The sequence below is a fragment of the Camellia sinensis genome, chromosome 15 (genome assembly GCF_055761805.1).
Source record: "Camellia sinensis isolate YWXY chromosome 15, ASM5576180v1, whole genome shotgun sequence".
Classification (NCBI taxonomy): Eukaryota; Viridiplantae; Streptophyta; class Magnoliopsida; order Ericales; family Theaceae; genus Camellia; species Camellia sinensis.
Window position 1 is genome coordinate 119830259 of NC_138975.1, and position 27162 is coordinate 119857420.

Genomic DNA, 27162 nt, shown 5'->3' on the forward strand with positions numbered 1-27162 from the left:
TTAGTTTTAGAATTATAATTTAAGTGTAGAATTGTATTTTGAATTTGTGAGTTGTGCTATCATGATTTAAAAAGATAAAATTTGTTTAGTTATGAATTTTAAAAAGAGTTTCGAATTGAATATTGATTTGAGTTTTGAAAAAAAAATTCAAAACTTAATTAAAAAACTTATAACTCGTAACCAAACACACAATTCAAAATTCCATTGAAAATTATGTTCAAAGCTCATAAACAAACTTTTTTTAAAATTTAATTCAAAAAATAATTATTGAAAAAAATAAAATTTTTATTTAAAATATTAAAAAATATATATTATTTTTTGTTTAAAAAAAAATCTAAAACAATATCTAAAACATATATATATATATATATATATATATATTTTCAAATAACATGTTGCAATTGCAAAAAAGGAAAAAAAATACACTACTCCGGTCAACCGGCTAAACGTTCGGGAGGATGTCTGGATGGACGACTGTGTAGACCCAATCTGCTCTTTTCAAAATTCAAAATTCAAAACTCTTTACCAAACTAGTTTTCAAATGTGTTTTCAATTGTGGACTTGGAATCATGTTTTGAAAATTACAACCAAACAGGGCCTTGGAATATGAGGGTAGAATTATGATTCAACAAGCAAACCAAACAGAGTTTCTTTCCTAATTTCCCCCAAGTGTATAAAAACCCAGCATCTCTTCTTCCACAGGATGAGTTTCACCTACTATGACGAGACAATGTAGTGGTGCCCCAAAGTCGACAGTGAGCAGTTGCTTCATTGATCCTGCAACTACCATCTGATCTTCACTTCCCAGCCGAGTAAAACCAACACAAGTAGTGTCTTCATTGTATGCTGCAAATTTCAAAAAAAAAAAAGGAACTTGTTAGGTTGTTTACTTCACTCTTGAATACTCAAAATTTGTAGAAAGTAAAACTTCAAAGATTCTAAATTAGAAAATGCAGTTATCTGAAAACTAATAGAGATGTGACCCTAGTTTCAGAGCAACAGGGACATTAGAATTTCAAAATTTGTTGTATAGCTAGAACACGTGTTTTTTTTTTTTAGGTCTCCTATGGTATCCCTAGGTTTTTTGGACCCAGGACTAATCCACCGAGGAAACTGCCGGGCGCATATGCGGAGTCCTCTCCCAAGGGGGTTTGCTGCATCTACAAAGGCTCGAACTCGAGACCTTTGCTTAAGCGACCCAAGTCCCTTTCTGAGAACTGACTAACCCATCACCAAGGAGCCACACCCCAAATATATTTTTTTCTCTCTCTTTGTTTTTCTTTGAGTGTAAGTTAAAATTTTTTGGGTAGGTAGGTTAAAATTTTAATCCACAAGAAAACACAGAAATTCATTAAACAAGTGCCAAAATTAAAAGGGCAAATATAAACAAAAAATCAAATGGACCAACCAGGTTCTGTGTGCTTTTGTTTGACCTCCACGAGTTGCTCGATTGCAGTCTTTATTGTCATATACCTAGGTGGCTCATACTGCTTTCTTCCTCTGAAGATAATATTGGGCAGACCAAATAAAAATTAGTCTATCATTAGTATGCATAAAAGCATATAAGACTTGCAAAAAACAATAGAAAAATAAAGCACGCAATCAATATGAGCTCTGACCTGCACAAGGATTCCAGCGAGGGCTCCTTCACACATATATCTATGTTTTACAACATTTGCAGTGAGTTAGTTATATACAGCCACAAAAAATCAAGAAAGTTTAGTGAATATTCAAAAAATAAAAAAATATCTTAGAGCTGCGTTTGGTTTATAGATTTGGATAGAGATTTGAAAAAGAAAAGGAAAAGCAAATGAGAGGCTGAAATCCCAGGAGTGCCAATGGCAAGGGATTGGGCTGGTGTTACAACACCAGCTGTTTGTTGACGTCCAATATTTCCAGTATTGGATAGTGCTGAAACACTAGAGTTAACTTTCTTGGACTCACCACGGATTAGGGATGGAGCCCGAGGAGTTGAAGGAGATGGGACAATAAAAGGTGAGTTTGCAGATAGCAAGGGAGTCCCAGTTTTAGTAAGAGATGTCAGCAGATTTTGCTGGCCAATTTGTGGAGAAGGATGCTGAGGCATTTGAGGAGAAGCAGCCTGGATGAATTGTGGTGAAGAGATGGGATATGAAGGTCCAGACTTCAACTGCTGATGGAGATAAGCTGAGCGCTGGCCCACTGAGACCCCGTTTGGTAGAGCTGTAGGAAAGTGATTATAACTTATAGCCTAACAGCTTATTGCTTATAGTTGTGAACATAAATTGATTTTTGACTTATAAATTAAGCTTCTCCTCCTCCATTCAAAGAATAAGTTAATTTTTGACTTACAAAAAGCTATAAGCTGTATTGTTAAGCTGAACCAAACACATCAAAATAGCTTAAATTAAGCTAAAAGCTGAAATAAACTAGAAATAAGCCCTACCAAACAGGGCCTGAGTGGTGTTGCTAAAAAACTTCTGCTATGTTTGGTAGAGCTTTTGAAGTTTAATTATATCTCTTAGTTTGAGTGTGTTGTTTGATTACAATTTTAGAAAATTAATTCCGCACTTACTTTTCAAAACACCCATTTTTCAATATTATATGTCACATCACTTAATTCAAACTCTTTTTAAAACTCATAACCAAACAAATTTTTCACACTCAAATCATAATTTCAAAACTCACAAACTCAAAATACGACTCTATTCTCAAATTATAATTCTAAAACTCTACCAAACACAACCTTCAACTTTGACACCCACTCTCATCTTCAATTCATTTATATCATTCATTTGACGAAGTTGTGGCATTTGTTGTCGTTGCTGCCGGTGCTGCTGTTGCTGTTGCTGCATCATCTGTTCTATATGGATCAACTGTTGTTGCATCTGCTGCAGCTGTTGATACAGCTGTTTCATTTGTTGTGTCTGCAGCATCTGCTGTTCCTGTTGTTTTAGATGCTGGTGTTGAAGCATATTGGAATTTGAATGAAGGGGAGTAAGGTTTGCCCGCAATGCATTCATCCCACTTTGTGACGACAAGGAGTTCATGTTTACCTGTTGGGAAGTGTTTGCAGGAATTTGTTGCAGAGGTCCCACAGCAACCTACTGCAATGTACTGAGTGCATTTCCTTGACCTGAATCAATATTGGAACTTGGCTGTAGTGTATTTATCATGCTCTGTGATACATTCGGAACTCCTGATAAAGAAGACAAGGAATTATGCTGCAGATTTGTCACATTGTTTTGTTGCATGGTTGATGCAGAACCCTGTAAGTTCATTGATTGTAGCTGAGGGTATATTTTATTTTCAAGTGGCTGCACTTGAGTAATTTGAGATTGTGACCACCGTGATTGCTGCATAGAAGGCATATGAGCTAGGGGAAGTTGTCCAGGCAATTTTCGGGGCCTATTTGAATTAATAAAATTAATTATTTGCTTCTCATATGAACCCAACTTGTCCTTGAAACCAGGTAATATATTGCTTTTGGAAACTTGCAAGAATGCTATGATGCGCTCCAACATAGTCCTAAATATTTTGAGCTTCTCAAGGTTCTCATTCTTTGGTTGCTGAGGCAGAGAATCATGCTGGAAAACAATAAAATTACAAGTACAGTGAGAAAAAAAAAATAGTAAATACAATGTTTTCACAAACCGATGTAAGAAAATGAGTATCTATATAAGTTCTAATTCTTTTGGCGGTGTAGCCATAATCTTAGTTGCAGGAATCGCGCAACCAGGTGACGAATCTCCGTGAGAAACGCGATTCCGCGTTTCTTAGAAAGAAACGTGTAAGAATCGCGTTTCTGTAGAGAGAGAAACGCGATCCTGTCCTAGATAGGATCGCTGATGGCTATGAACAAAAACCCTAACTGAGAGAGAGAGGAGAAAGAAGGTGAAGAACCTGAAAGTCGTCTGGGTATGTCCTGCTTCTTTGCTTCATTTTTCTCCTCTCTCTCTGGCAGATCGTCTCTCTCTCGCTCTCGCAGATCGTCTCTGGTAGATCGTCTCTGGCAGATCGTGTCCCGCAGTTCATCTCTCTCTCGATCTCGCAGATCTGCTCCTTGTCGATCGTCATCGTCTCCTTCATCTTTTGCCTTCTCGTAGTTCGTCTCTCACTCTCTCTCTGGCCACCGTATATCTGATTCTAAGTAATATATAAATAAGATAAAACATATATAATATATATCATATATATTAATAATATATATAATATATGATTATATATATGATTCTAAGTAATATATAAATAATATATATAATATATTATATGATTATATATATTAATATATATATTTAAAAATAAAAAATATATATATTAACACATTATTATTTAATATATATCATATATATACATATAAATATAAAATATATATATATGAGTATATATTATACATATTAATAAAAAACACAAACAAATATATGTAAAATAAAAAAAAATTAACAATAACACATTATTTAAAAATATAATAAATAAAAAAATAATTAATGTGTATTAAAATAAAAATATTTATAAAAAAAATTCTAATGTGTATTAAAAAATATATATATATATATATATATTACCGCTCCCCGAGGCGCTCCCAACCTAAGAAACTTCTATCGGCTCACGTTTCCCCGCTCCTGCTCCCGCTCCCGCTTCGTGCAACTAAGGCCATAATTGCCAGATAGCTTTTTATTCTTGCCAAACTTCCTACATGCAGCATTATGCTACCCAGGCTGCTTGTGAAAGCAACCAGGAATCTTTCACTTCAACATAACCAGCATCTTTGGGTTTTCTTTATTTCAAGGTCACCATGTAGATTTATATTAAGAATTCCCACAGAAATGCCACTGCCTTGAATCCTAGACCCCTATCCAAACCCCCAGCCCAGGGTAATGCCACACCCATAATAACAAGGTAAAGATAGGTTCAAAGCTACGCAAGGTAAGGAAGTTTATAAAGATGTAGACAGAAAATTACCTGCTGCAATTTACCAGCAATTTTCTGGTATATTTCATTTAGTTCTGGTAGATACTCATCCTTCATGGTTTTAATCTGCAAAGTAAAAGTTTCACAATATCAACAACATCTAAGAGATAATATTGATGACTACACACTGCACATGCCTGAAGATGAAAATCAAAAGATTTCTTTTTCTCTAGTACTTCCTAATTTCTTATTTTTTTCCTTTTCTTCTCTCTTCTGTTTTTTTTTTTGCATATCAATGAAATCTTCTAGAATGGATAGCTCCAAAAATTACAAACAAAAGAATAAAAAGCAAAGCAAATGAAATCAGGAAACTTTAGAAGATGTTCATCATTTTCACATGATTTTATCTTCTTGGGAGGCAGAAATAATTTTTATAAATTTGAAATTATATATATTTTTAAATATCAGAAAAAAGATTCTGAAAATGCAACCAAATAAAACCACAATCTTTCACACAAGCAACTTGTACATCATGCATGACTTAAATGGAAGGTTGTCTCCACCTAAGAAACATAGATACATCACAACACAAACACGCAGACACTGCAATTCTCTAAAAATTAAAACATGAATACATCGAGTACACATTGTATAAAATGTGTGTGTGTGTATGCGTGTATGCTATGAAGCATGGACACGCCAAAATAGAAGCCGTGGCGGTGTCGGATACGGGGACACGCCGGGGACACGTACGGGACACGGCATCTGGCGTGTCCCCTTAATTTAATTATTTTTTTTGCGAGGGACACAGCGAAGAGACGGCAGAGACACGCGTGTCCAAATCTGGACACGCCATGGGACACGGGAGAAGAGTAAATGAAAGAGAAAATGAGTACAAACCTGGCCAGCGACTTCTCAGCCTTCGATCTCGAGCCAATCGACCTCCATCCAGTCCATTTCGACGATCCAGTCCACTTCAACTCAGAGCTTTCTCTCTCGCCTTCGGCTTCGCATTTGCAGAGCTCTCTCTCTCTCTCTCTCTCGCCTTCTCTCTCTCCCTCCCTTGCGATCGCGATCGCGATCGCGATCGCTTCTGTCTCCCTCTCTCTCGTTGATCGCGATCGCGCAATCGCTGGTCTCCTCTCTCGCTGATCATGATCGGTGGTCTCCCTCTCTCTCGCTTTTGCTTCTGTCTCCCTCTGTCTCTTCTGTCTCCCCCGTCTTTATCCATATAGGAGTATAATATATGTAACTATTATTTATTATAATAACTATTATTATATTATAATAAAAATAACTATTATAATAACTATTATTATTATTATACATTATATAATAGTTATTATATAACATAAATATACTTATAAGATAATATATAATACATATTATAAAATAATATATACTTATTAATAAATAAATAAATAAATACATATGTAAAATAAAATAACAAAATTAATTAGAACACATTATTTAAAAAATATAATAAATAAATAAAATAATTAATGTGCATTAAAATAAAAATATTTATAAAAAAATTAAAAAATTTGCCGTGTCCCCTGCCGTGTCCGTGTCCCCATTTTTTAGAAATTGCCGTGTCCCGTATCCGTGTCCGTGCTTCATAGGGTGTATGTATATTAGAAAAATCTATATGAAAAACCAACATCATTTAAATCAAATTATGGATAGAAAAACCACACAAATAACAATAATATTATCAACATATTATCGAAACAACAAAAGCACTAAATAAGAATTCAAGAACCAAGCATCCATGAAAATTTTCATTTAATCATCATTCAAAATTCATAATTCCATCATTTGACTCATAATCAAAGATTGTCCATCCAAAAATTTGCCAACACCTACAAAAAAAATCCATACGCATAAACCAAAAGAAGATTGTCTCAGACATATCAGACACTTGCATGAGGCCAAATCAAGTGTCCGTGCTTCATAGTTCAGCAAAATAAGCATTTAGCTGACAATCATTGGTCGTTGGAAGACGACAAAGGTCAGTTGTCAGGTAAGTGGGATATATAGCATTTTTAGTTCTCTCTCTTTCTCCATCCCAATTCTTAATATTTTACTCTTTTTTTTTATCTAATTGTTGTCAGGTGGTAGCTTATTCTCGTTATTTTTTTTTCTCTTTGAGTATTTTTTTTTTTCTTCATTTTTTTCAAGTATTTTGAAAGTGCCCTCAACTTGTCCATAATTCAAAAATAATTAATAATTTCGGACACTTTTACATGTCCACATCCAAGTTGTGCACGACACTGATATGTGAGTCATGGGCTTCCTTAGTCTCCACTCATAAATGTAAACATATGAAAAATGTAAATATATTTCAGCTAACTATTCTAAAAATGCACAAGTACATGATTGAAGGGTGTACTAGTTATTCTAATAAGTCTCAGATTTATTTTTCCATTTCCAAAGAAACATAAAAAAAAGAAAGGAGTGAATGTGGATAACACAATCCACATACCTAGCCCTAAGATCAAGATTTTAAAAAGCGGCTGCAATCGTTACGTAACGACGTTACGCAACGGTTGTGGTGGTTACCGTCACCCGCTATGGCCGTTATAGCGGTGTGACGGAAATTTACATGTGTAACGGCCAATGTTTTCAAAGGCGTATATGATGCGCGACTTGAGACGCGACTTGAGGCGAGGCGTACGGAAAACGCACAGATGCGTTATCTTTTGGGCGACACACCAGCTATGCGTACGTATCAAAGACAGAGGCGTAAGCATCTGAAACGCTTTATACGATTTTCACGCTTTGGACAGTGAGGTGCAAGCCTTCTGAGGATTTCGATTTCAAAAATCAAAATTCGAAAAAGACTTCGATTCAAACAGAAATTGCTCAAGAAGAAAATATAAATACCTTGGAAGTCCATATTCTTCAAATCGGAGTCCAACAAGTTCGAATCAGTCTTCTCCAACGAATTAGGGTTTTCCAGGTACGAAGTCTGTCTCTCTCTTTCTCTCGAATTGAGTTGAGTCTCTCTCTCTCGTTCAGCTCTGTCTGCATCGTCTCTCTGTGCATCGTCTTTCTCTCGTTCTTCTGTCTGCATCGTCACTCTCTCGTTTTTGTCTGCATCGTCTCTATCTCTCTGCTTTGCGTCTTTTTTATCAATGGCCGATGCTTCTCTTCTCTGTATTTGTGCACACAAATATCTCCACTCCACTTATCTAATATATTATTATTGTATAAGTATAACTGAGTCCTCCGTCATTGATTTATTAATATATTATTATTATTATTATATAACTGAGTCTTCCCTCATTAATTTATTATCAGTGTAATTCTAATATATTATTATTTAATATTATTATTAAGCTTCTTCTTGTTTAATTTATATAACTGAGTCCTCCATTATTAATTTATTAATATATTATTATTATTATATAACTGAGTCCTCCCTCATTAATTTATTATCAATGTAATTCTAATATATTATTATTAAGTTTCTTCTCGTTTAATTTATTATTATTTTATTTTTTATTTTTTTAATTGAGCTTCTCTTCTCATATTTTTTGTTTTTAATTTTTTTATTTGTTTATTTTTGTAGTTGATAAGTTGGTGGGGATAACAAAAAAAAAAAGGATGACTGAACCCAAAGGCCAAAGAAAAGATTTTGTCTGGAAGTATATAAAAGAAGTTGATGGGGAAAAATATTTTAGATGCAAATTTTGTGATCAAACTTGTAGTGGTACTGTAAGTCGATTTAAAAATCATCTAGCCGGTACGCATAAAGGCATTAAACCGTGTTCAAAAGTTCCTGAAGATGTAAAGTTGGAATGCCAACAAGCATTAAAAAATTTCTTTGAGCAAAAAAGTGCTCATAATGAGATGCTATATGAAATTGGGATGGGTGCTGGAGCAAAGGGCGAGAGTGGTGCTTCTCAATCTATTGAAGGCGATACTGGTAATATGACACAACCACCAAAACCGAGGGGTCCAATGGATAAATTTGCTAGTTCTCAAGCACGACAATCTACACTGAACTCCAAATGGAAACAAGAAGAAAGAAAAGATGTATGTCGAAAGATTGGGCGTTTTATATATTGTAAAGCTCTTCCATTTAATTTAGTAAATGATCCGTATTGGGTAGCTGCAGTTGATGGAATTGCAAATTATGGACCTGGTTTCAAACCCCCTTCTATGCATGAATTGAGGACTTGGATTCTTAAAGCAGAAGTAGAGGATATAAATGTCATGATGGAGGAACATAAGAAAGCATGGAAACAATATGGATGCTCAATTATGTCTGATGGCTGGACAGATGGGAAAAGTAGAGTTCTTATTAATTTTCTTGTGAATAGCCCTGCTGGAACTTGGTTTTTAAAATCAATTGATGCATCTGATACTATAAAAAATGGAGAGTTGATGTTTAACTATCTTGATAGTGTCGTAGATGAAATTGGGGAAGATAATGTTGTTCAAGTTATTACTGATAATGCTTCAAACTATGTCAATGCCGGGTCAAGACTTATGGAGAAGAGGAAGAAGTTGTATTGGACTCCATGTGCTGCACATTGTATTGATTTAATGTTGGAGGACATTGGAAAATTGAAAATCTGTGACCAAACTCTCTCGTTAGCTAGGCAAGTGGTCAAGTTTATATATGGACATTGTTGGGTTCTTTCAATGATGAGATCATTTACAAAGAACAGTGAACTACTCCGTCCAGCAGTAACACGGTTTGCCACTGCTTATCTTACTTTCCAAAGTCTTTACAAACAAAAGCAACCACTCCAAGCTATGTTTTCTTCAGAAAAGTGGGCTTCTAGTAGTTGGGCAAGAAAGGTTGAAGGGGTAAAGGCTCGTGCAACTGTGTTGTTTGATCCAAAATTTTGGCCTAATATTGCTTTTTGTATCAAAAGCACAATACCTTTGGTTAGTGTTTTGCGAGAAGTTGATTCAGAGGAGAGGGCTGCTATGGGTTACATTTATGAGTTAATCGATGTGGCTAAAGAAAAGATTGCTTTCAATTGTGGAGGAAATGTTAGGAAGTACGGACCAATTTGGAATAAGATAGATGCAAGGTGGACACCACAACTTCATAGACCTTTACATGCTGCTGGTTATTATCTAAACCCTCAGTTGCGCTATCGAGATTCCTTCTCCAATGTTGAGGAGGTAAGGCTAGGATTGTATCAGTGCATGGATAGAATGTTGAGTTATGATGAGCGTCTCAAGGCTGATATCCAATTGGACTATTATGATCAAGCAAAAGGGGAATTCGGAAGTCGTGTTGCAATTGATTCCAGAGCGATACGCTCTCCCGGTAAGAAACTAATATGAAAATAATTTTCCAATTACATTCTATAAAATTAAAATACGAGATTGAAATTATTTGTGCATTTTTCAAATTATGTAGCTGATTGGTGGATTCGTTTTGGGAGCAAAACACCAGAGTTAACAAAATTTGCTATTCGAGTACTTTGTCTAACTTGTAGTGCTTCGGGATGTGAGAGGAATTGGAGCACCTTTGAGTTGGTAATATATCTTTCTTTCCTAAACTTTCTTATGCATAAAATAAAATATTCATGTTTCTTATTTCGTTTCTTATATTATTATATTAGATTCATACAAAAAAGAGGAATAGGCTTGAGCACAAACGTTTGAATGCTTTGGTCTATGTGAAGTACAACACTAAACTAAGAGAGAGGAGTATCAGAAGAAGACAAAACATTGATCCAATACTAATTGATGAAATTGATTTGGATGATGAATGGATTGCTGAAAAAGAAGATCCTGTCCTCTCCCTTGATGCTTCTTGGCTTGATGAAGAAGAATTGTTCGATGCTGAAGCAATTAGGACTGTGCCTATCACTACATATGATAGAAGTGTGGAGAATCGATCAACTACGACTACAATTAATGTTGACTCATCTTCGAATGCAAAGAAAAGAAAAGTTGGTGAAGGTTCAAGTAAGTTGTTAAACAATTATGGACTAGTTGCATACATATTATTGTATGTGCCTATTTAATTAATTTGAAATCATATTTCTTGTATAGGAAATGATAGAGGAAAAGGCAAGGCAGCAAGATGCACCCTTGTGGATGAAGATATGGAGTTTGAAGAAGTTGGTGGAATAGATGATGGAACCTATCCCATTATAGATATAGCAGACAAAGATGATGACAATATTAATGAGGATGACTTAGAGTGACCTATTATTTATTTATTGCTTTGTTTATAGAGTATTAGAGTTTTAAGTAATTTTGTTTATTGAACAATTGAAATTTAAGTTATTTTGACTATCACTTAAGTTATTTTTTTATTATAGTATTAATGAGAATGACTTAGAAAGCACTTATAATACTTGAAATTATTAATTAATTTTGGTTATATGCTTAGAATGGCCTTTAAGAATTTTATTTGGTAATTCTTATTTTTTGTACTCTTTTTATGCTATATTTAATTAATTTTGTATTTTATAAAAATTTAATAAATCAAAATTTAAAAGGCTTACGCCTCAATGCCTCGAGGCTTACACCTCGCCTCAATAAGGGTAAAACGCCTCGCCTTGCGCTTTCGCCTTTAAAAACACTGGTAACGGCCATTTCGGTGTTACGTAACGGCCGTAGTGGTACCGTAATGGTCCGTTACACATCGTTACACCCTTTTATAATATCCTGAATAACTTCCTTTCCCAAAACAAACCAAAAAAAAAAAATTTACAAAAAAAGAACAAATAATCAAGTGATTCAAACCCAAAGAAAAAAATCTTATATGAATTTATTTCAAGATCGTCGTTACGTAGCAGTTGCGGTGGTAGGCACCACGCGTTATCGTCACTTTTGCGGTGCGATTGAGATTCACCAGTGTGTCGGCCGTAGCGGCCGTCATGGTGCTATAATGGCTCCGTTACGCACTGTTACGTAACGGTTTCAAACAGCTTCTTTCGAGAAAAAAAAAATTTGCTGAAAAGGTGGTTAGAGGGATAGGGATAGAGAGAGAAGAGGGAAAATGAAGAACTAGTTATTGATTTGTTGAAGATAGGGAGAACTTCACTAAACCATGTAACCTTTGTTTGAAAAAAAATAAAATAAATAATAATAATAATAATAATAATAATAATAATAAGTGTAATCATTATCTATTTGGCTAAATTAAAATATATATATATATATATATATATATATATATATTTAGGTTCTTTTTTATTCTCTTACTTTTGTCATTGTTTATCTTATATATAATAGTTAGTGATTGATTTTTTTTGTAAAATATCTAGAAAACATAACACCTATAATTATATATTAATACATATTTTATATATGCCAATTTTTGAAATTTTTTTTGCCACAACTTGTAATATGGATTTCTGACATATAAAATCATTAATTATTAAAATAAAATGTAAAAAACTTAGTTTGTAGTGATTTAAAAATACGAAATACATTGGATCATATGTAAAAATTAACAAAAAATTGATCAAAATTTATTTTAAAACCCAACAAATATGATTTTGGAAAAAAAAAATATGCGTATCGGTAAGTTTTTTTCAAATTGTGCGAAAAATAAAAAAAATCATGGTTCTGATTACCGCAATCGTTACGCTACAGCCTTTACACCCTACAACCGCAACCGTGCCACCGCCACCGTTACGGCAACCACAACCGCTTTTCAGAACCTTGCCTAAGATCAAAACTTGAAAAGGTCTAAGCTTGGGGCCAATTCTATATAATTATTTATTTCAGTAACATGCCCCTACATTGTTTGGTGCAATGCTTGAAAAACTTCGGTTGAAATAGTCATTTTGTGCAAATAAATGCTAAAAGTTACATATGTACCAAGGCCACCTCTCCCAAGTCCTAACACCCTTGATCAATGAGAACAACGCTAAGAAATGTCTCTTCTTTATGGGAATCAACAAACTAATGAAAACCATGGAAATAAGAATTGAAGCAAATTAAAACCTAGTAGGGACCTTGTATACTTACTTTGAGTCTTATTTTGATGCCAACTTGGAGTAATTTGAATGTTATCATTAAAGACAGTTATTTGTTTAGGGGAACTAAGTTGCGTATCCCTCATACTTCCAAGGTTTCCTCATATGGGAGATGCAAGCGAGTGGTCTTTTAGGCCTATTTGGTACGGATAAAACCTTCGCTCTAGTAGATGATAGATTTTATCAACCCTCTTTGAAGAGGAATGTTGCCACGATTGCGTCACAATGTACACTATGCTCAGTAAGGTTAGAAAGCACAACACACCTAGGAGAGACCTTGGCATTTAATTTATCCTTATATTTCCTGGGACGACTAGGTTCATTATCCTGTATAGGTTCTCAAAGATGGCTCACTTCATCCTTTGTAGTAAGTCCACTAATGTATCCCATGCAGCTAAATTTTCTTTAAAGAGATTGTGAGGCTCTATGGGTTTCCGAATTCTATTGTGTCTGATCTCATCATGTCAAATTTGTTAGTTATTTTTTGAAGACACTATCAGAATTGGTTTATAACAATTCAGTCAATATGTTCATGGGTAAGAGCCCATTTGAGATACTACATGTTGATATTAGGCAAAAAATTGCTCCAAGTAATGAAAATTATAGAATTTTTGGCGATGTTCACCATAGGAATCAAGAATTTAACAAGGGTGACTATGTTATCATTACGTATTCATCCAAAACGTTACCTCAAGCATTCTTTCAAGAAATTGCATGCTCAAACTACTGGACTCGATCACATTATTGTAGGATTGGACCTAATGCATTTTTTACTTGACTTGATATATGATATAAGCATTAGTCTTGTTTTCAATGTTGAGGACTTTTTTTGCTCATCGAAGCACATTCAAACCTCCTATAGTGCATGCAGGTGTTTCTACAGGAAGATTTCCCACATCAACTGCCCCAGTGCCTCCTTGCACACTATCGCAGATCGATCAGGTTGAGGACGTGACAGAAGATGAGATTGAAGGTTCTTGCCATAGTGGTTTCTGGAGATCAAGTGGACAGATTGCCCAGTTTCTGATGCTACTTGGGTCACCAATGTGGAGTTGCACCGTACCGTCTAGACCCATATATCTTACAGCAATATCGCAATCACCACACTTCGGAGTCAAATTCTTCTCAGCCGGAGAGACGATGGGGACCACGTGAGGCCTACCATTCATCGCATTTAAGTGAGGTGAGACTGGAAGAATCCAAATTGATTTATTGAGGCTTATTTAAGATTCATGTTAGGACATTTTAATTGAAGGAATTATTATGTAATTTTCGATTATTTAGGGACTTATTATTTCTTTCCTTATTCCATTTTAGTTGGCCTATAAATATTGGGCTCATTGTTATTGGAAGATGCTTTTGATATTGAGAATAATTTAGACATTGAGGATATTGATCGTGTTAGAGTCAGCTCTTTATTTCTTTTACTAATAGCTCTCTGTTTGGCCAGACTACTCACTGTAAGAAAAGAATACTTTGCATTAATTTGTTAAAATTACAAGCACTAATTTATATACTAAGAACTAAATCTGAATTAGAAAACAGCTAAACCAAACTAAACTACCCTTGTAGATAATATTACCACTCTTACACTCACAAGTGACCTATGAACCTGAATGGTATTATATTTTATCAGGGAGGTGTCGACTGTCAAGGTTTGAACAAACATAGCATATGCTAAAATCTAATTGCTCCAGAAGCTTAAGCCAATAAAGAGCAGTTTATTTATATGATCAACAAGACAAATCAGATGGAAGACTGACAATGAATCCAAGCGCATGGAGAAGTATTGATTGGTGATGCAAAAAAGGATTTATATCACAGGGCACAAACTAAAATATGGTAGAACAGTTGAGACAAGATAGGAAAACATTAGAAATTTTATATGACAAGACAACTTAATCAAATGGTACAGTACAGTGATTGCAAAGTAGGTCCTAAATGAAAACTAACAACAATTTCACATACAATTGTTTGTGACTACATTACATGGTCACTCAGGTATGAGTTTTGGTTACCTCAGTATAGAGAAACATGTATCCAAAAGTTGAGTACCAGTACATAGACCCATCCACTACAGTTAAACACATTGTATTTGTATACTTATGGTACGTTGTTACTATTTGGACTTGAAATAAAATTGGGATTTAATGGCAGAAGGGATTCCCACCTCCCTATCCATATAAGCAGCAAGAAATCATTTTGACTATCAATTTTGAACTTCTCCTATCATCAAAAGATATTAGAGAATCAACTGTCCGATTAGGGTAGATGGGCATCTGATATTCTCACCCTTGACATGATCAGGCCAACATACAGGTACTCCAAGGCAACTAGAATAGTCATGTAACACTTGCTTGCATTATTATACATCATTAGCTAAAGCATGGTAACAGTACTATTCAAAAAAGCAGGGGAACAGTTTTATTCAAATAACTGTAGCATAGAACTGTTCATACTACTGAAACATCATATTTAGCATCTCTTCAAGTTTGTTAAATACTTATAGTCAGCTGCTAAGTAGTTATAAGTATATACACTTTGTGATGTTTGTCATCTCAGAATCAATGCGAAATTTTTCTCATTATATTGAATGATTTAAGTTCCTTGTATGAGATGACTTGTACCACAAGGGAGCTCAACTTGAAGGGCACAAAAGATTATGACATTGTACCTTTTGATAGACCTCCTCTTGCCAATCCCCACTACTTGCATTTCCTGTCTGAGCTGTGAAATCTAATGAAGCTACATCACAGACATAAATATGCATTAGTTCAAAACCTGTTGGTATGAAATAAAAAATTAATTACAAAAAATGTTAGAAATCCTTCCGTCCACACCCCCACACAAAAAAGCCAGTGTAACAGCCCACATGCACCAAAAAAAAAAAAATCAAAAATCAAATGTCATAAAATCTTCATGCCAGCAATAGTTTCAGGGGGAGAAAGCAGCATTGGGTTGTAAAATATCCATGGGCTAGATGAAGAGATCAGATATAGGCAGATCATGTTACCACTTAGAAGGAGCACCAACATATCCCAGCAATGGTGTTAAGAATATAAACAATATAGTTGTCCCTTTCCCAATATAAATAATATAGTTGTCCTTACCCCTAACAGCTTGAGCTTGAATATGAGTTGGTGGCTACAATTCATTGTGGTGAGCTTTCATGAGTTGGTGGTTAACAATTCATTGTGGTGGTATCAGAGCTAAGAAGTGAGTTCTTCATATTTTTCTTCTTTTAATTTGTTGTTGGGTGTACTAATCTAAAATAATAATAATAATAATTCTACTCAATATGATTGACTAGGATAAGAGGTTTCGCAAAAAAAAATCTCAATTTTTTCTTGTGCTTTTGGAATCATCTTTTCCATTCTTTTCTTTGCTTTTCAGGCAAAAGGGGTTTTTCTCCAAATCTGTCCGACTGTGATTTTTTGGAGCATTGTTCCAATTGATTCAGACCCTATGAGTGCTGACCACGTATATCTTGTTAATTCACCTATTGTCTAAAAAACTTAAGCTATTAGGAAATGGGACTAGCAATGGATATCAAACTATCCAACACCCTCCCTCACATGCAACCTTGTCTTGCATGTGGAAAGACAAATAGAGAATCACATGCAACCTTGTCTTGCATGTGGAAAGACAAATAGAGAATCAAATAGAAGGAGAAGCAAACAACCAAATAGAGAAGAAGAAATCAAATGGGGACAAAATATCAAATGCAAACGAAGATGCCTGAATCTAAAACCTATCTTTGTCTAAGCTCTGATACCGGGGGGGGTGTTTGGCAACTTGGGTTGGGAGACTTTTTTGGGCTAAAATAGCCAATAAAGACAACATAGGCTAAAATAGTCAATAAGACAAAATGTCATATCCAAGCCATAATCATTTCACTTTTTCTTTCATAACCATCAAATCAATTACAAAAAAAGCCAACTATCATCAACTACAAAAAAAAGCCAACTATCATCCCAAACACAACTTTTTTAGCTAGACTAAAATACCCAAAATGCCAACTAAAGTAGCCAAGTTCCCAAACGAACCCCATGTAAGAATTCTATGAGAAAAAATATATTATTTCGGTATTTGAATTACAAGATCTTCAGTCTCTTTAATAGAAAGAAACACTAAACAATATAGGAAAATCAAAAAAGAAAAATTTAGAATAGGAGAATACTAACACCTATGAAGCCTGGACACGCCAAAATGGAAGCCGTGGCGGTGTCGGATACGGGGACACACCGGGGACACAGGGACACGCCGGGGACACGCCACCTTTAATTTATTTATTTTTTTGGTATGGGACACGTCGGGGACATAACGGGACACGGCGGCACATAGCAAGAGGACACGGCAAGGGGAACAAAATAGAAAACCCTAATTCGAAGAAAGAGGAGAAGAAGAGAGCTAAATCCAAAATCAGAAGAAGGAAAAGAGAGAAGTGCAAACCTGTTCATCTCCATCTCGATCGATCGATCTCGATCTCCATCGATCTCTATCTCCAGTTGATCTTCCATCACTTCTTGACCTGATACGTCTCTATTCTCTCTTTTCTGGCTCTCCTCTCGTCTCTCTCTCTCTTCTTCCTTGTCTGGCTCGCCTCGCCTCGTCTCTCTCGTCTTCTCTCACCCTTTCAACTGCCTCTCTTCTTTCCCCCCCCTTTCGTCTGCCCCCCCCCCCCCTCTCTCTCTCAAACTGAAATGTTTCATTGACCATCTCAAAAGATAATATACTATATATATTAATAGTTATTATATAACATATAATATACTTATAAGATAATATATAATACATGTTATAGGATAATATATATTTATACATATTAATAAATAAATAAATAAACACATACAAAATAAAATAAAAAAATTAATTGGTACACATTATTTAAAAAATATAATAAATAAATAAAATAATTAATGCGTATTAAAATAAAAATATTTTTAAAAAAATTAAAAAATTTGCCGTGTCCTCTGCCGTGTCCCGTGTCCGTGTCCGTGCTTCATAGACTAACACTAATTCTGCAATACTAAATATACATAATTCATGAGGTTAGCCTAGCAAGCAAAAATTGGAAGGGAGCAAAAGTGTCTTAGTAAGAAAATCAACAAGTCGCATGACGGAAAAAATTGTAAGAAAACTTAATGTATATGTCATATCAAAATTACGAGGTTGGATAAGTAGAAAGACACAAAACAGAAAAAGGAAAGAATGAATAAGAAAAGAATTGAAATAGGAAAACCTAACACTAATTCAATATACCAAAAAATATAAGTTAATCACACTTAGCACCCTCACACTTTTACCAAAATCTCACTTTAGTCCCTTCGGTTTCAATTGTAACAGTCAAGCCCCTATACTTCAAGTCAAGTTACAATCTCAACCTTCAATCCGTCTACCATTAACAAAGTTGACATAACTTGTCATTTGAAGCATATGTGGTATACCACATGCTTTGGCAGCTAACCTTTCCTTTTCTAGTTAGGAACCTATATGTTTTTCTCAAGCTATCAAATTTCCTAATGACGTGCCGCTATGTCTAATGAATTCAATGCTCTCCTTAAAATCAGACTTCGTCTCTAGTTCCTTCTTCTTCGCATCAAAACACTATGAGCTACCAGTGGGTTTTTAAGATTAAGTGCTTAGTAAATGGTTCAATTGAGCATTACAAGGCCTATCTTGTGGCCAAGGGTTTCTATCAGCAACATGGTTTGGATTATAATGAGACCTTCAGTCCTATGGTTAAGCCAACCACAATCCATGTTGTTCTCAACTTGGCAATCTCCTCTAGGTGGTCTTTACGACAATTGGATGTCATGAATGCCTTCCACCATGGTTTTATTCAGGATACAATTTTTATGACTCAACCGGCTGGGTTTGCTGATCCTCAAACCCCTCAACATGTTTGTAAACTTTAGAAGGCCATTTATGGTCTCAAACAAGCTATTTGTACTTGGTTTCAGTGTTTTAGCTCCTTTCTCGTCCGATATGCTTCACTTAGAGTCAGACTGATCACTTTATGCTTGTTCTCCAACACTCTTCTCAGATGATAATATCATTGCATATTGATGATATTGTGCTTACTAGGAATACTCTATTGATGCTTTACTCATTTATCTCCACTTATTGTTAATAAGTTCGAGATCAAGGACCTTCACTCTTTCCACTGCTTTCTTGGCCATGAGGTGTCTTCCTTGTGCTCCATTCTTCATCTTTCCCAAAGTTGTTACACTCCTGATCTCTTGCGTCGTAGTAGTTCTACAAAAGAGTGCAAGCCTTGTAGTACACCCCTAAATGAGAAAACACAACTCTCTGCTCTTGAAGGAGACCCACTTGCAAATCCCACTAAGTATAGGCATTAAGTTTAACCTCCTCAGTATCTGATCTTGACTCGTCCAGATATTCCTTTTGTAGTTCATCATGTTGCTCAATTCATGAGTGCCCCTAGCTCCCCATTCATCTTGTCATTGACAAGCGCATCCTTCGTTTCCTAAAAGGAACTGTGGAACTTGGACTGGTTTTTCGTCCCTCATCTGGTCAATTACTCTTGCATGCCTTCTCTAATGTTGATTGGGTGAGATGCCCAGATACGTAGCATTCCACTTCTGGCTACTGTGTATTCTCGGGTCCCAATCTTATCTTTCGGAGTGCAAAGGAGTGCAAAGAAGCAACCTACAGTTTCTTGTTCCAATGTCGAGTCTGAATATCGCTCGCTCGCTCAAGTTTGTGCTAAAATCATTTGGCTCCAAAATCTTTTCCAAGAGCTTCATATGCCGCTTTCCACTCGTATCACACTCTACTATGACAACCTCAATACAACTTACAATCATGTCTTTCATGCTTGTAATTGAGCTTGATTATCATTTCATTCGAGAACTTGTTCTTTTTGGTAGCCATCGTGTTCAGTTTGTCGCTTTGACTGACCAAACTCCCAATGTTTTTGCAAAGACCTAGGAAGTACAGATATAGATACAAGATAAGGATACAATGATACGAAAAAAACCTAAAAAAGTAAGATACGGATATGGCAAGGATATGTTTGTAAAATAAAATTATTTTTATAATTTTCAGTAATGTAGTATGTATAAAATAAGTACATTCATAAAAATATCTAGTACTAATTCCTTAATATCAAAAAGAGAATTTTATGTTCATCAAAGATTGCATAAAAGAGCAATCAATTACCAACCAAGCATACTTACAAACAATAACAAAGGATTAAACAAAGAATAACAAAAGATTGCATCAAAGAACAATCAATTAAAAAAAGGAATCGATCAAATATTCAAGGAAATTTAAAAAATAACAATAAAGATAACAAAATTAAGCAATGATAACAACAGCCTTAAAACATAATATCCAAAATTAAAAAATGAAATAAAATAACAACAGAACAAAATTAAAAAGTAGAAACAGTGTGAACAATTTTTTTTTTTTTCCCTCATCTTTTTAGCACAACTGAGTAGCCCTTATAGCAAGGCTAACAAAGTAGAAATTGATAATGACAATGTAAACCCAACATAATATGAAGAGACATAGAAAGCAAGGGCGAGTGGGAGAGAGCATTGACCTTGAAAAAAATATAAATATAAATATAAATATGAAATAAGAAAAATAAGAAAAATTTTGAAAAAAAATAAATAAATTAGATACTTATTTGGCATATAATATATATAAAAATAAATTGGATACTAATTTGGTGTATCCCTCATGTATTCCTCCCATATCCTCCTGTGTCCCTCTCATGTCCCTCTCGTACCTGAAATTAGAAAAAATAATAAATAATAAATTGGATTCTTATTTGCTGTATCCGATAGATATCCTACCATATTGGCCACGTATCTATATCCAATACGTATCCGATACTCATACGGGACTTTTTTTGGAGTATATGTGCTTCATAGGGGGTTACATGAGCAACGCTTTAAGATTCTACGTTCCAAACTCATTCTCCATAGACCATTGAGGGAGTGTTAGAGAATCTCCTTAATCAGCTCTTCTTTGACCTTGTATATTTAGGAACATCTCATTACATATATTTAGGCTTAATTCTTGTATTTCATTGCGTAGATTTAGGCTAAAGTCAAGACATATGTTTAGGCTTAATTTGTAACTTGTAAACCCCATATATACCACAATTGGTAAGATGAACAGATATTCCGAATTCACAGATTCTTTCATTGTGGTACCAAACAAGAAGGAATATAAAAAAGGAGTATGAGCTCATACCATGGTTCGGAGCAGTCTCAGTTATAATTCAAATTAGCATAATTTGATGCTTTCATACTAGTATTGAAATCATGTCAACGCAGTAAAAAAAATGTAGTTTCTCAAGCTCACAAACTATTACCTAGTAAACACATTTTGACCCCCAGTGTTCACATTTTGATGTTTTTAATATTTTTCAACAATTCCTTAATCCCATTACACACCAATTTTATCTACCACATTGTATTTTCTTATATAATGTTGACAATTAACATAATGATCATCAGATAAATATTAACTTTTAGATAGCCAAGTAATAATGTACAGGCAAGGTGTAGAAGGGTGAGCTACATAATATAATTATATTTCATTCACATTTCACCTACCTTTTCTTTTTCCCTTCTCAAATCCCCACCCAAATCCATGAACCAAACACAACGTAAGGGGAAATCTTTTTTGATATCTTATCCAGATAATTTGTGTCCAACAAGAATGAGAAGTGGGTTTTTTAAATTTTCATGGCAGTAGCAAAATCAAAAGGATAAGTCCTGTTTGCTCAAAATAGTTATGTTAATGGATTCCAATCTAAAGGTATTGAGCCAAATATCAACAATCTAACTAAGATTTATTCATTCTTCCTTACTAGTAGAACACAAGTTCTTGATATCTTTTTGAAAATCAACAACAAATTTTATTAAAGAAGAAAGTGTGGAGGACAAGAAGTCCTCATACAATGGAAAAGAACCCAATCAGAATAAAAACAGCTATCAAAAAGAAAGAGGAAACAAGAAAATCCAATCACTAGGGGTTGCAAATAGCAAACCAATCTCTAGAAATCAAGAAAAGTGGAACTCCCTTAAACGGAGGAGACACAAAAGCCCAAAATGAAGACAAAAACCCAGCCCTATCCCACAAAGAGTCTACAGCAGCCTCCTTTCCATCAAAGATCCGTGAATTCCTCTCTAGCCAAATAATCCAAAAAATAGCACAAACAATACAAGACCACAAGGTTTTGGCTCTCTTAGAGCCGTTGAACCCGTCAAACTTAACAAGAAGCATATGTGTGAAATTCCGTGGAGTAGCCCATTTAACATCACACAAACCAAATAGACGCTGCCATAACTGAATAGCCACCGAACAATGAAGAAAGAGATGATCCGCCAATTCCGAACTCCTCTTGCACATCATGCACCATTGAGGGCAAAGATAGTGATTAGGCCTTCTTCTTTGGAATAGGTCATTGGTCACGACACCTCTATGAGCAAAGGACCACATGAAAAACTTCACTTTATGAGGGGCACCCGCTTTCCAGATTTTCATATGAAGAGGAAACAAAGAACAGAGGGCTTATCAATGAGATTGTCAAACAAAGATTTACAAGAAAAGACACCTGAAGAGCTGATATTCCACACCCTTTTATCGGGAGATAAAGCTAAGGAAACCCCATCAATCAATGTCAACAAATATGCCAACTTAAGAGACTCCCTATCACTTAGATTCTTAAGGAAATTGAAATTTCAAGAGATTAGTGCCACATTAGAACATGCCACCGACACAATTGAAACATTTTGCGCATGAACCAATCAATATAAAAGTGGAAAAGCTTGGTCAAAAGATGTATCCCCCACCCAAACATCCTCTCAAAATCGAATATGGGCCCCATTACCCACTTTTGTAGACACAAACCGAGACACAATGGGAAACAAACGAGAGATAAGACTTCCACGGAGAACAAATTTTCGCTACTAACCACAATAGAATCTCTATCATTAGCCTGAATTCCGTACTTGCTTTTAATAATAGAACACCATACCATATGGACTCGCTTTTCTCAGGAAATCTCCACAATCATTTGCTCAAGAGGGCAATGTTTCTAGTAACAATGTTCCCAATAGCAAGATCCCCTTTATGCCAAGGAAGAGAGACAATTTCTTGATATCTTTTTTTAATTATTTTTTTAATTTTTTATATCATATTCTCTAAGCATTGAGAACTAAATACGAGGGAAAAGCACAAAGAGGAGAGGACAATGAAGATTCATCAGCCACCCACGGCATCTAGAGTAAAAGGGATTTGGTGCCATAAAATAGTGTCTACAAAGGATTAGAGACAGACACCATATGAAAAGTCTAGTTACAGAAGTAAGAATCTTCACTACATAATTTTCAATGTATAGCACTCTTGATCTTCTTTTTGAAGGTAGGAGGGAGACAAGTGTGCAAAAATAACATGTAATATCAGCATATGCTGTTTTTAAGTTTCAAGAGGTTGTAGGAAGAAAGCAAATAATGATTTCCATAATTGAGAAAAAATTTAAGGTTGACAGATAGCATAAACACCACACTCTTTACAAGGTTGTTTTTACCTAACAAGCATAGAGTGTGTAATCCAAGCATGCGATTTCTTTGAATCTTTTCGTAAAAACTGTCGGGCCTCCATGTTTCAGTAAAGAATGGTATGGAAACAGTCTCTCCATACCGGTAGAGCTGTAGACCACAAACTCCAACTACAGTCATCACCGACGCATTGTGTACCACCTTGACAAACACCCCCAATTTCTTCGCTCAAACAACTAGATCAGTGTGTGTTGTAGCTCTATGTTCAACATTAGAATAAGAGATACAAGGGAGAGATGGCAGTTAGTAAATTCAATATGGAACAACCCTGTGGAAAATAGTAAAGACGATGAGTTTCACTTTCTTTCATTATTGTTTTCACCTACAAGTAACATTCAAAGCAAAAGATTAAAGCACACATCATTCTTGAAGACGGCTAAAATAAAAAAAACACTTAAAACTCCCTTCCACACCCCTCCACCCCTCTCCTCTCAATGCCTTTGGCTCGAGTTCACAATTTCATACTCCATATGTTGCACAAAAGGGACTTGGGGAGTACTTCCCACATCTTATGGTAAGAAACTAAGAATCATGAAACTGTTCTGGAGGCAAAGATCTGAATAACTCTACACGGATCCCATAGATAACAACCATCATCAAACTTGACTTCTGCTATTCATAATTTGTTGATACAAATGAATTTATGGGTTACAAGTCGCCTAATATTCTAAACATGATATATAATCAACTCCACAATTCTTAATGATCGCAAATGAGCATAATTCACCTACTTAAAGCATTTTCTAAAAATTGTTACAAATAATCACATAAGTTAGTGTACCAAAAAAACGAAATGCAACATGAATACAGACCAGACATACAGATAAAAACAATTAAAATAAATTACTCAAGCATAGCATTTCATGAATCAATAGGAGCAACAACTACTTGATAAAATTTTCAGATATAACTTATGGGATATGCCAATTTTAATAAAACAAGCATTAATTTATTACCCAGAAGGATCTCCAACAAGGAAAGCAACATCAGATACACGAGCTTCCGACAATATTTCGTCAGCTCTTTCCTCTACTGTTTCTGTGTCTGCAATTGTAATCACCTTTCCAAAAAGTGTTTCCTGCAAAAGAATTCGAATTCAAATTCAAATCCAATTACCCAAGAAGAATAATCAAATAAAACTGAAGAAAAGAAAATGTGGTAGTCAAATCATAAATCTAATTACTTGTCCTCTTCTTCTTTTTTCCTTTTTTTTCTATTAGAAATGTCTCTGAGGAACCAAACAGATAGTGAAACGAACCAGAGTGGAGAGACTATCGGAGGAGAAGCCAAAAGAGAGGAGAGAAGTGTAGGCTTCCATGTAGACTTTGTTGCATCTCTTCACTGCTTCAAGGCCTCTCAGAGTAATATCCCTCCCGTCTCCCAATCCCAGACCAATTATGTACAACATCCCCCTTTTTTTCTTTCAGAGCTCTCTCTATCCTTGTTTCCTCGATGAAGATCAGCAAAACCCTAATAACATTAAACCCTAGACTAACCAAACACCAAGTATTTGAGTTCAAACCTGCAAAAAGAAACATAAGGAAAAAAAAAAAAAAAACCCATTTAGGCATTTAGTCACAGCTCAATGAAACAAAACAGCATTTCAAAGTTTTCTCAATTAAAAAAAAAACAACCCATTTAGGCATGTTGTCAAACAGCTGAGATCTTCAATGGCAAAACATGAACATATTGTTGAGGTGATTTCAGTGCAGCACACACACAAATATATATAAATACATAATACATATACATGTTGTATATGCATATATAAAGGTCAATTGTTAGGGTAAGGGCATGAAATATGTAAAAAAATTGTTGAATTGTTGAGGGATTTCATGTCTATTCAGCAACAAATCAATGAAATCTGTCTTTAATTTCAGGAAGCGAAAGAGAGAGAGAGAGAGAGAGAGAAACTCACCACAGATAGAACGAATGAGAAAGAGAGAACGAGAGAAACTCACCGCGCCGGGGAACCACCGTGGTAAGCGCCGACGAAGATGGCCGCCTCTAGATCGCTGCCGTCGCAAATCGCCGATGTGAGGGGATGAGGGAGAGTGAGACTTGATCTCGGAAGTGGATTTTTTTTTTTTTTTTTTTTAAAGTGGTTAGAATATTATTGAAGAAATTTTTTTTTGCATTTAGATAGATAATTAGATTTTTTTGTGGTTAGATAGTTAGATTTTTTTTATGATTAAATGGGATGTTTGTGAGAGAAAAAATAAAATGATTATGAAATTTGACGTGATACTTTGTTTAAATTTATTTTTTTTTGTAATTAATTTATCTTTTAGTGAAAAAAAAAAAAAAAACCAAAACTGTTTCTTCCCAAGCATCCATTGAGATTTTCATTTTTTTTTTTTTCTAATTTTAATTTTAAGACCCTCACAACTCTTTGATCTCAACTATGGAGGGGATAGACCCACGTATATATCAATAATCGAGATTAAAAAAAAAAATTATTGGAGTCTTCAAATAAATAAAAAAAAGTTCCAAGTGTTTTTCTAACGTCACATCCCTAAATGATTCTGACCCTCCACGTATGTATGAGGTTTATTTATATACGTGTAGAGTTTATATTCTGAATGATTTAAATTCGTGAGGGTCTTATGAAAATGGAGTCTCAATCATTACTCATATTATATTTATGAGAAAATATAATTAAACCTCTGAATAAGTCATTTAACATATAAGTCGAATTTCAACTTAAAATTAATTTTTGCAAAAATAAGAAAATTGAAGCAAAAACTAATATACAAAAGGATTGAAAATAATTTAAATATAATAATAAGATTAGCTGAAACAATAGAAATTTTAAAAAAACAATCTATAATATACTGGGAAAGAAATAAAGTTTTTAGATAGTCTAGATATAAAAAATAAAAATTATAGGATTACATCAGTACAAATAGATCATATGCCAGCAGATATAGAAGAATTTAGAATACTAAAGAATTATTAAATTTAGGAGTAATTCGACCTAGTAATAATCCACATAGAAGTGCCTCATTTATAGTAAGAAATTATGCAGAGATAAAAAATAAAATAAAAAAGTTTATAAATTATAAAAGATTAAATGATAATACAAAAGATGATAAATACAATATACCAGATAAAGATCATCTCATAAATAGAATACAGATAGCAAGAATATTTAGTAAATTTGATTGTAAGTTAGGATTTTGGCAAATAAAAATGGAAAATGAAAGCATACATTGGACAGCCTTTTGTTGTCCACAAGGACATTATGAATGACTAATCATGCCTTTTGGACTAAAAAATGCATCTTCAATATTTTAGCGTAAGATGGATAGTATATTTAAGGGGGATGCACCAATAAATCCCAAATTAATAACTTATGCACTGTTTAGTCCTAAAAGTTTTCTTATAGACTGAAAGGTCCCATTACAATGTTAATAACATCAGATACAATGTTAATAACATCAGAGTCATGTTACAAACATTGGATTTCAAACATCTAATGTTCATCAAATTTCAATAATGTTTGAAAATATAGGATGAAAAACATCTAATGTTCATCAGATTTCAATAAATTTTGAAATTATAGAATGAAACATCAGATCATTTACATCATTCACATCATGTCGATGTAAAAATGGGACTAAATGGAGCATAAAAAAACTTTTAGGACTAAATGGTTCAACGTTTCAAAAACTAGGACTTATGGGTAAATTTTCCTATAT

The 27162-nt window shown here is 34.5% G+C and overlaps 2 protein-coding genes and 1 pseudogene across 3 annotated transcripts; 1 reads left to right on the top strand and 2 right to left on the bottom strand.

Annotated features, from left to right (window-relative positions):
• Positions 1–495: 495 nt before the first annotated feature.
• LOC145788968 (mediator of RNA polymerase II transcription subunit 15a-like) lies at positions 496–3029 on the bottom strand. The gene is made up of 5 exons (XM_082909013.1): positions 2726–3029; positions 1945–2202; positions 1620–1659; positions 1409–1500; positions 496–846 (listed from the first exon to the last, which is right to left on the bottom strand). Exons 1-5 carry the CDS (start codon positions 3027–3029, stop codon positions 656–658), a joined length of 885 nt encoding a protein of 294 aa, XP_082765139.1. The 3' UTR covers positions 496–655.
• Positions 2570–25559, bottom strand: LOC114309020 (uncharacterized; annotated as a pseudogene). The gene is made up of 8 exons (XR_014356652.1): positions 25423–25559; positions 24720–24983; positions 24418–24539; positions 23431–23660; positions 15532–15602; positions 4942–5016; positions 3883–4125; positions 2570–3566 (listed from the first exon to the last, which is right to left on the bottom strand). The product of XR_014356652.1 is annotated as an uncharacterized LOC114309020 (transcript).
• Positions 8392–11195, top strand: LOC145813524 (uncharacterized). Its single transcript, XM_082909012.1, has 4 exons — positions 8392–10183; positions 10277–10395; positions 10482–10830; positions 10918–11195. The coding sequence occupies exons 1-4, from the start codon at positions 8500–8502 to the stop codon at positions 11070–11072; spliced, it is 2307 nt and encodes a 768-aa protein (XP_082765138.1). The 5' UTR covers positions 8392–8499; the 3' UTR covers positions 11073–11195.
• Positions 25560–27162: the final 1603 nt, after the last annotated feature.